General features: G+C 52.9%; 1 protein-coding gene across 1 annotated transcript; it reads left to right on the top strand.

The window, feature by feature from the left end:
• Positions 1 to 991: 991 nt before the first annotated feature.
• On the top strand, positions 992 to 4,147 carry LOC123747957 (glutamine-rich protein 2-like). Its single transcript, XM_069306499.1, has one exon. The coding sequence runs from the start codon at positions 992 to 994 to the stop codon at positions 4,145 to 4,147; it is 3,156 nt and encodes a 1,051-aa protein (XP_069162600.1).
• The last annotated feature ends 7,016 nt before the right edge of the window (positions 4,148 to 11,163 follow it).

The following is an 11,163-nucleotide window of genomic DNA, read 5'->3' as shown; positions in this document are numbered from 1 at the left end:
AAGCAGTGACTGCTGTAGAAGCCTGTGATAACTATGTGAGAGATGCTGTCATAAATGGGCAAGCTTCTGCTACAATAAGGCAGCGCTTACTTGAAAATAAGACTTTAGACTCACAGTCAGCCTTTGACCAGACTCGCAGTCTAGAAACGGCACAGAAAGTTTCTGCCTCTTATGCTCAGTCAGGGACTACAAACACTGCCATGGCAGTGTTTGTAGTGGCGGACCAACTGGGCTGTGGTGGGTATGTGGGCCTGCGGGCCGCTCCAAGCAACAGCCTGGTGGACCAAACTCTCACAAGTCAAGCCTGGCCTCGGGCCGGGCTTGGGGAGTAGAAGAACTCCCAGAACCCCATCAACCAGGTATATGTGGGCCTGCGGGCCGCTCCAAGCAACAACCTGGTGGACCAAACTCTCACAAGTCAAGCCTGGCCTCGGGCCGGGCTTGGGCAGTAGAAGAACTCCCAGAACCCCATCAACCAGGTATATGTGGGCCTGCGGGCCGCTCCAAGCAACAGCCTGGTGGACCAAACTCTCACAAGTCAAGCCTGGCCTCGGGCCGGGCTTGGGCAGTAGAAGAACTCCCAGAACCCCATCAACCAGGTATATGTGGGCCTGCGGGCCGCTCCAAGTAACAGCCTGGTGGACCAAACTCTCACAAGTCAAGCCTGGCCTCGGGCCGGGCTTGGGCAGTAGAAGAACTCCCAGAACCCCATCAACCAGGTATATGTGGGCCTGCGGGCCGCTCCAAGCAACAGCCTGGTGGACCAAACTCCCAGAACCCCATCAAGCAGGTATCAACCAGGCACTCTCATTAGACCTGCAGGACTCAGGAGGACAAGAAAGTATAGAAGAACAAGTTGACACAGTTTCTGCAGCTACAACTAGTGGCTTAAAGTGCTTCTTTTGTGGTCACTCTCGACATCCTGGCAGTCGATGTCCAGCTAGAGAGGCTCTGTGTATGAAGTGCAAGAAACAGCGCGTCTCAGGACTCTATGGTGCCACCAGCGCCGTCTCAGGACTCTATGGTGCCACCAGCGCCGTCTCAGGACTCTATGGTGCCACCAGCGTCGTCTCAGGACTCTATGGTGCCACCAGCGCCGTCTCAGGACTCTATAGTGCCACCAGCGCCGTCTCAGGACTCTATGGTGCCACCAGTGTCGTCTCAGGACTCTATGGTGCCACCAGTGTCGCCTCAGGACTCTATGGTGCCACCAGCGTCGTCTCAGGACTCTATGGTGCCACCAGTGTCGCCTCAGGACTCTATGGTGCCACCAGCGTCGTCTCAGGACTCTATGGTGCCACCAGCGTCGTCTCAGGACTCTATGGTGCCACCAGCGTCGTCTCAGGACTCTATGGTGCCACCAGCGCCGTCTCAGGACTCTATAGTGCCACCAGCGTCGTCTCAGGACTCTATGGTGCCACCAGCGTCGTCTCAGGACTCTATGGTGCCACCAGCGTCGCCTCAGGACTCTATGGTGCCACCAGCGTCGCCTCAGGACTCTATGGTGCCACCAGCGTCGCCTCAGGACTCTATGGTGCCACCAGCGCCGTCTCAGGACTCTATGGTGCCACCAGCGTCGTCTCAGGACTCTATGGTGCCACCAGCGCCGTCTCAGGACTCTATGGTGCCACCAGCGCCGTCTCAGGACTCTATGGTGCCACCAGCGCCGTCTCAGGACTCTATGGTGCCACCAGTGCCGTCTCAGGACTCTATGGTGCCACCAGCGCCGTCTCAGGACTCTATGGTGCCACCAGTGCCGTCTCAGGACTCTATGGTGCCACCAGCGTCGTCTCAGGACTCTATGGTGCCACCAGTGCCGCCTCAGGACTCTATGGTGCCACCAGCGTCGTCTCAGGACTCTATGGTGCCACCAGCGTCGTCTCAGGACTCTATGGTGCCACCAGCGTCGTCTCAGGACTCTATGGTGCCACCAGCGTCGCCTCAGGACTCTATGGTGCCACCAGTACCGCCTCAGGACTCTATGGTGCCACCAGCGTCGTCTCAGGACTCTATGGTGCCACCAGCGCCGTCTCAGGACTCTATGGTGCCACCAGAGACGCCTCAGGACTCTATGGTGCCACCAGCGCCGTCTCAGGACTCTATGGTGCCACCAGTGTCGCCTCAGGACTCTATGGTGCCACCAGCGCCGTCTCAGGACTCTATGGTGCCACCAGTGTCGCCTCAGGACTCTATGGTGCCAGCAGCGCCGTCTCTGGACTCTATGGTGCCACCAGCGTCGTCTCAGGACTCTATGGTGCCACCAGCGCCGTCTCAGGACTCTATAGTGCCACCAGCGTCGTCTCAGGACTCTATGGTGCCACCAGCGTCGTCTCAGGACTCTATGGTGCCACCAGCGTCGCCTCAGGACTCTATGGTGCCACCAGCGTCGCCTCAGGACTCTATGGTGCCACCAGCGTCGCCTCAGGACTCTATGGTGCCACCAGCGCCGTCTCAGGACTCTATGGTGCCACCAGCGTCGTCTCAGGACTCTATGGTGCCACCAGCGCCGTCTCAGGACTCTATGGTGCCACCAGCGCCGTCTCAGGACTCTATGGTGCCACCAGCGCCGTCTCAGGACTCTATGGTGCCACCAGTGCCGTCTCAGGACTCTATGGTGCCACCAGCGCCGTCTCAGGACTCTATGGTGCCACCAGTGCCGTCTCAGGACTCTATGGTGCCACCAGCGTCGTCTCAGGACTCTATGGTGCCACCAGTGCCGCCTCAGGACTCTATGGTGCCACCAGCGTCGTCTCAGGACTCTATGGTGCCACCAGCGTCGTCTCAGGACTCTATGGTGCCACCAGCGTCGTCTCAGGACTCTATGGTGCCACCAGCGTCGCCTCAGGACTCTATGGTGCCACCAGTACCGCCTCAGGACTCTATGGTGCCACCAGCGTCGTCTCAGGACTCTATGGTGCCACCAGCGCCGTCTCAGGACTCTATGGTGCCACCAGAGTCGCCTCAGGACTCTATGGTGCCACCAGCGCCGTCTCAGGACTCTATGGTGCCACCAGTGTCGCCTCAGGACTCTATGGTGCCAGCAGCGCCGTCTCTAAACTCTATGGTGCCACCAGCGTCGTCTCAGGACTCTATGGTGCCACCAGCGTCGTCTCAGGACTCTATGGTGCCACCAGCGCCGTCTCAGGACTCTATAGTGCCACCAGCGTCGTCTCAGGACTCTATGGTGCCACCAGCGCCGTCTCAAGACTCTATGGTGCCACCAGCGCCGTCTCAAGACTCTATGGTGCCACCAGCGTCGTCTCAAGACTCTATGGTGCCACCAGTGTCGTCTCAGGACTCTATGGTGCCACCAGCGCCGTCTCAGGACTCTATGGTGCCAGCAGCGTCGCCTCAGGACTCTATGGTGCCAGCAGCGTCGTCTCAGGACTCTATGGTGCCACCAGCGTCGTCTCAGGACTCTATGGTGCCACCAGCGTCGTCTCAAGACTCTATGGTGCCACCAGCGTCGTCTCAAGACTCTATGGTGCCACCAGCGTCGTCTCAAGACTCTATGGTGCCACCAGCGCCGTCTCAAGACTCTATGGTGCCACCAGCGTCGTCTCAAGACTCTATGGTGCCACCAGTGTCGTCTCAGGACTCTATGGTGCCACCAGCGCCGTCTCAAGACTCTATGGTGCCACCAGCGCCGTCTCAGGACTCTATGGTGCCACCAGCGCCGTCTCAGGACTCTATGGTGCCACCAGCGCCGTCTCAGGACTCTATGGTGCCAGCAGCGTCGCCTCAGGACTCTATGGTGCCAGCAGCGTCGCCTCAGGACTCTATGGTGCCAGCAGCGTCGTCTCAGGACTCTATGGTGCCACCAGCGTCGCCTCAGGACTCTATGGTGCCACCAGCGTCGCCTCAGGACTCTATGGTGCCACCAGCGTCGCCTCAGGACTCTATGGTGCCACCAGTGTCGTCTCAGGACTCTATGGTGCCACCAGCGCCGTCTCAGGACTCTATGGTGCCACCAGTGTCGTCTCAGGACTCTATGGTGCCACCAGCGTCGTCTCAGGACTCTATGGTGCCACCAGCGTCGCCTCAGGACTCTATGGTGCCACCAGTGTCGTCTCAGGACTCTATGGTGCCACCAGCGTCGTCTCAGGACTCTATGGTGCCACCAGTGTCGTCTCAGGACTCTAAGTAGTAGTGCCGCAGGTAAATTAATCAATATTACCTACTCACTCCTACTTAAATTGCTGGGACACAAGTCTTCTACGACGCCACGACAAGGTCCACTCTGGCCCTCCACCAGCCAGAGTGTGGTCCACTCTGGCCCTCCACCAGAGTGTGGTCCACTATGGCCCACCACCAGAGTGTGGTCCACTCTGGCCCTCCACCAGAGTGTGGTCCACTATGGCCCACCACGTGAGTGCTTGTGGGGTCCACAGCAACGCGTGGCCGGGCACAGCTCGTAATAATAATAATTATGTTTTTTTCAGGTAGAAGTGCCCACAGACACAACATAAGTGACAAGGAGAATGTTGGAGGTCTAGACGGAGCTGCTAGTACACACTAAGCCTGAAGCCACTAATACACACAACGTCTCAAAAGACTTAAACACTAAGACTTAAACTTGTCGATATCATAAGCATGAATTGAAGTGAAGTAGACCAAAAAAGAACAACCCAGCGGGTTTTCTTCCTATTGGGGAGTGTTGTACATGCTGCTATGGCGGTGTGTCCACTCACAGGATGAGTGGCGCTGCCCAATACTGTTACTATGGCGGTGTGTCCACTCACAGGATGAGTGACGCTGCCCAATGCTGTCACTATGGCGGTGTGTCCACTCACAGGATGAGTGGCGCTGCCCAATACTGTCACTATGGCGGTGTGTCCACTCACAAGATGAGTGGCGCTGCCCAATACTGTCACTATGGCGGTGTGTCCACTCACAGGATGAGTGACGCTGCCCAATACTGTCACTATGGCGGTGTGTCCACTCACAGGATGAGTGGCGCTGCCCAATACTGTCACTATGGCGGTGTGTCCACTCACAGGATGAGTGGCGCTGCCCAATACTGTCACTATGGCGGTGTGTCCACTCACAGGATGAGTGGCGCTGCCCAATACTGTCACTATGGCGGTGTGTCCACTCACAGGATGAGTGGCGCTGCCCAATACTGTCACTATGGCGGTGTGTCTACTCACAGGATGAGTGGCGCTGCCCAATACTGTCACTATGGTGGTGTGTCCACTCACAGGATGAGTGGCGCTGCCCAATACTGTCACTATGGCGGTGTGTCTACTCACAGGATGAGTGACGCTGCCCAATACTGTCACTATGGCGGTGTGTCCACTCACAGGATGAGTGGCGCTGCCCAATACTGTCACTATGGCGGTGTGTCCACTCACAGGATGAGTGGCGCTGCCCAATACTGTCACTATGGCGGTGTGTCTACTCACAGGATGAGTGGCGCTGCCCAATACTGTCACTATGGCGGTGTGTCCACTCACAGGATGAGTGGCGCTGCCCAATACTGTCACTATGGCGGTGTGTCCACTCACAAGATGAGCGGCGCTGCCCAATACTGTCACTATGGCGGTGTGTCCACTCACAAGATGAGCGGCGCTGCCCAATACTGTCACTATGGCGGTGTGTCCACTCACAAGATGAGTGACGCTGCCCAATACTGTCACTATGGTGGTGTGTCCACTCACAGGATGAGTGGCGCTGCCCAATACTGTCACTATGGCGGTGTGTCCACTCACAGGATGAGTGACGCTGCCCAATACTGTCACTATGGCGGTGTGTCCACTCACAGGATGAGTGGCGCTGCCCAATACTGTCACTATGGCGGTGTGTCCACTCACAGGATGAGTGGCGCTGCCCAATACTGTCACTATGGCGGTGTGTCCACTCACAGGATGAGTGACGCTGCCCAATACTGTCACTATGGCGGTGTGTCTACTCACAGGATGAGCGGCGCTGCCCAATACTGTCACTATGGCGGTGTGTCCACTCACAGGATGAGTGGCGCTGCCCAATACTGTCACTATGGCGGTGTGTCCACTCACAGGATGAGTGACGCTGCCCAATACTGTCACTATGGCGGTGTGTCCACTCACAGGATGAGTGACGCTGCCCAATACTGTCACTATGGCGGTGTGTCTACTCACAGGATGAGTGACGCTGCCCAATACTGTCACTATGGCGGTGTGTCTACTCACAGGATGAGTGGCGCTGCCCAATACTGTCACTATGGCGGTGTGTCCACTCACAGGATGAGTGGCGCTGCCCAATACTGTCACTATGGCGGTGTGTCTACTCACAGGATGAGTGACGCTGCCAAATACTGTCACTATGGCGGTGTGTCTACTCACAGGATGAGTGACGCTGCCCAATACTGTCACTATGGCGGTGTGTCTACTCACAGGATGAGTGACGCTGCAAAATACTGTCACTATGGCGGTGTGTCTACTCACAGGATGAGTGACGCTGCCCAATACTGTCACTATGGCGGTGTGTCTACTCACAGGATGAGTGACGCTGCCCAATACTGTCACTATGGCGGTGTGTCTACTCACAGGATGAGTGACGCTGCCAAAAATGTCACTATGGCGGTGTGTCCACTCACAGGATGAGTGGCGCTGCCCAATACTGTCACTATGGCGGTGTGTCCACTCACAGGATGAAGGACGCTGCCCAATACTGTCACTATGGCGGTGTGTCCACTCACAGGATGAGTGACGCTGCCCAATACTGTCACTATGGCGGTGTGTCCACTCACAGGATGAGTGGCGCTGCCCAATACTGTCACTATGGCGGTGTGTCCACTCACAGGATGAGTGGCGCTGCTCAATACTGTCACTATGGCGGTGTGTCCACTCACAGGATGAGTGGCGCTGCCCAATACTGTCACTATGGCGGTGTGTCCACTCACAGGATGAGTGGCGCTGCCCAATACTGTCACTATGGCGGTGTGTCCACTCACAGGATGAGTGACGCTGCCCAATACTGTCACTATGGCGGTGTGTCCACTCACAGGATGAGTGGCGCTGCCCAATACTGTCACTATGGCGGTGTGTCCACTCACAGGATGAGTGGCGCTGCTCAATACTGTCACTATGGCGGTGTGTCCACTCACAGGATGAGTGGCGCTGCCCAATACTGTCACTATGGCGGTGTGTCCACTCACAGGATGAGTGGCGCTGCTCAATACTGTCACTATGGCGGTGTGTCCACTCACAGGATGAGTGGCGCTGCCCAATACTGTCACTATGGCGGTGTGTCCACTCACAGGATGAGTGGCGCTGCTCAATACTGTCACTATGGCGGTGTGTCCACTCACAGGATGAGTGGCGCTGCCCAATACTGTCACTATGGCGGTGTGTCCACTCACAGGATGAGTGGCGCTGCTCAATACTGTCACTATGGCGGTGTGTCCACTCACAGGATGAGTGGCGCTGCCCAATACTGTCACTATGGCGGTGTGTCCACTCACAGGATGAGTGGCGCTGCCCAATACTGTCACTATGGCGGTGTGTCCACTCACAGGATGAGTGACGCTGCCCAATACTGTCACTATGGCGGTGTGTCCACTCACAGGATGAGTGGCGCTGCCCAATACTGTCACTATGGCGGTGTGTCCACTCACAGGATGAGTGGCGCTGCCCAATACTGTCACTATGGCGGTGTGTCCACTCACAGGATGAGTGACGCTGCCCAATACTGTCACTATGGCGGTGTGTCCACTCACAGGATGAGTGGCGCTGCCCAATACTGTCACTATGGCGGTGTGTCCACTCACAGGATGAGTGACGCTGCCCAATACTGTCACTATGGCGGTGTGTCCACTCACAGGATGAGTGACGCTGCCCAATACTGTCACTATGGCGGTGTGTCCACTCACAGGATGAGTGGCGCTGCCCAATACTGTCACTATGGCGGTGTGTCCACTCACAGGATGAGTGGCGCTGCCCAATACTGTCACTATGGCGGTGTGTCCACTCACAGGATGAGTGACGCTGCCCAATACTGTCACTATGGCGGTGTGTCTACTCACAGGATGAGCGGCGCTGCCCAATACTGTCACTATGGCGGTGTGTCCACTCACAGGATGAGTGGCGCTGCCCAATACTGTCACTATGGCGGTGTGTCCACTCACAGGATGAGTGACGCTGCCCAATACTGTCACTATGGCGGTGTGTCCACTCACAGGATGAGTGACGCTGCCCAATACTGTCACTATGGCGGTGTGTCTACTCACAGGATGAGTGACGCTGCCCAATACTGTCACTATGGCGGTGTGTCTACTCACAGGATGAGTGGCGCTGCCCAATACTGTCACTATGGCGGTGTGTCCACTCACAGGATGAGTGGCGCTGCCCAATACTGTCACTATGGCGGTGTGTCTACTCACAGGATGAGTGACGCTGCCAAATACTGTCACTATGGCGGTGTGTCTACTCACAGGATGAGTGACGCTGCCCAATACTGTCACTATGGCGGTGTGTCTACTCACAGGATGAGTGACGCTGCAAAATACTGTCACTATGGCGGTGTGTCTACTCACAGGATGAGTGACGCTGCCCAATACTGTCACTATGGCGGTGTGTCTACTCACAGGATGAGTGACGCTGCCCAATACTGTCACTATGGCGGTGTGTCTACTCACAGGATGAGTGACGCTGCCTGTGGGAACCGACCTGTGAGATTTATATTTATTTAATTTATATGAATTTATATTTACGTTAATTTATATACTTCGATAGCAATTTGTATAATGATAAGTGGACTGTATTTCTGCAATAATCTCATAATCTCACAAATCGATCCTCTACACATTAGGGGGGGTTTATATTACACATATGCAGCCAATCAAATTACAGTAATAGCTACATACATTGATGAGGTTCCTTCTCTTATAGTACAGCAGGTTAGTCCACCAGGTATAACTAGAGTGTAGACACCAAATTATCCTCTTTGAGGTAGCTTCTATCACCCAGTAACTGGTGCACATAATCTTGCATCCTCGTCTTGACCTGTCAAAAGTGCGCTAGCTGTGAAGCCAGAATCCTATATATGACAAGCTATATCAGAGAAAACACTATACAGTACATGGAACATTGAAGACCTGGCTTAATTACCTTTAGTTTGAGGCGATTTCGCGATCTAACCGGGTCACCCTATATCCTGACATTAATGGCCATAAATGAATGATAAACGGGTTTCGGATAGACACTTAACTTGAATTTGTAGACAGCGTGTTGAAAAATGGTACACCTTTGGTTTCCATAACACTACGTCCAAGTAAATTTAACAGGAGCCGAATTTGCTCCCGTGTGAGCCTCTGGTCTCAATAAACAACAATGGCTGCCCTCCTTCCTCCACTCTGACGCCTGGCTTACATTGTCCAGATTTCAGAACGTGATAGAAGGGTCACATTTACTCTACTTTAATATTGATAATTAAGTTAATTTATATAAGATGTTTTTATGATGGTAAAGTCCAAAGACTAATGTATTTAAGAACAATTCCCAGCAGAATAGCTGGTGAATTATAATAGTATGTGGTGATGATATCCCGTTTTCTATAGACGGTAATTCCACTACAAGTTACGTTTTCTATGGGTAACTTGTTGGTAATACAGTTATTATCTGTATGATTATTAAATGGTGTCGGATTTTCCGACATAATTCCCCAGGGGGCTGCTCACGGGTCGAAGTCCTAATTAGAACAGACGAACACCGATACTCCTCCTTCGAATTATTAGATTAATTTGATGTTAGTAGTTAGTAATCACACATTTGTGTGTCTGTTCGTACAGGACGGATGTCCCGTACTAGAGTTGTAGGGGTTAGAAGTCTAATGCGATTTCATTTCCCTGTCAACTCTTGAAAGGCTAATATTCAAGCCTTATTACATATTATTTAACCCAGAAGACTGAATGTGATCAAGTACTACAGTCAAGTATGATTCAGGGACTGCAGTGAGATCAGTGACATTAGATATAACTTGAAGTTTCTTCAGGTAACTGGTCACTGATATATAAACACTGAGGCCCATGGAATACATCTTGATTAAATAATAAATGTATCAAATCAGTCATCAGATTTATTGGGGTTTAATTTAGTTAATTGATTCAGAAGATTGAATAGCTCATCATTAAAGTAAAGTATGGTTCTGAGACTGCAGTGGGTTCAGTGACATTGGTCGCAGTGACTTGTAGCTGTTTAGGCTACTGTTCACTGATTTGCCACTGAAGCCTCATGAACTCATCTTCAGCTTTAAATGATGATACTAACATCAACCTCTGTTGGTATAGTCAGCTGTAATCTCCTTAGTATAATGCTACTGGAGAAATATAATCAGCTGACAAATTTAGATTTCTATTGGTATTGTTTATCTGCAGGCATAGGTCTCCTCAGGCTTGATACTGGGCCTGAGAGTAATTTACCTCCTGCAGAGTTTAACATGGTTATACCCTGATATTTAGTAGGGCTACCGATGAATCGATGGCAATAGTCTGTCCCTACAAGGAGACCGAAGTCGGTGAGGTGATCAGACTTAATATTATCTGCCAATTTTATTCCTCTATTTCTCAGGAATTTGGCTGTTGCTCTCAGACCTTGAACTTGTAGGTCTACTGGTATTTTGTCCACCACAATGGCTTGTACTCGACAGACGTACCTGCCTAAGCGTACTGATGGTTGTACCACCTGGTAGACTTGAGGTCCTGCATCTGTTACAAACCCTGAGATGTTGAATGACATCTGGGCTACAGGCCTTAATTGTAATTCATCTGCCAACTTTTTAGTGATATATGTTCTCTGGGATCCTTGGTCAAACAACCCACGGGTATGGACCTTGGCCCTCTTATTCAGGATGGTAATTTGGGCAGTAGGCAAAGTCGTATTACCTTTAGACTTTGCCGATTGGACACTGTTTGTTTGTTGCACCTTGCAGTACTGTACAGTGGTGGGAATGCTATCTTCCACCTTGGGGTTTGGAGACGTTGTTTTGGTGTCTCTGCACAATGCTGCATGGTGCTGACCTTTGTTACACCTATTACAGGTGTGTAATTGGGTATCACAGTCCTTGATGTTATGTTTCCTGAGGCACCTCGTGCAATGTTGCAAATCTTTGAGTCGCTCAACACGGGCGTCACTATCAGGAAAATTAGGGCAGTGGTACATTGAATGTTTCTCATTGCAGAACAAA

This window comes from Procambarus clarkii, chromosome 58 (genome assembly GCF_040958095.1).
Source record: "Procambarus clarkii isolate CNS0578487 chromosome 58, FALCON_Pclarkii_2.0, whole genome shotgun sequence".
NCBI classification, from domain to species: Eukaryota; Metazoa; Arthropoda; class Malacostraca; order Decapoda; family Cambaridae; genus Procambarus; species Procambarus clarkii.
Note: the sequence above shows the minus strand (reverse complement) of the source record. Positions and strands in the feature narration are given on the sequence as shown.

Excerpts from the sequence above, each read along its gene's own strand:
- LOC123747957 (XM_069306499.1), top strand. The coding sequence starts at position 992 with ATGGTGCCACCAGCGCCGTCTCAGGACTCTATGGTGCCACCAGCGCCG.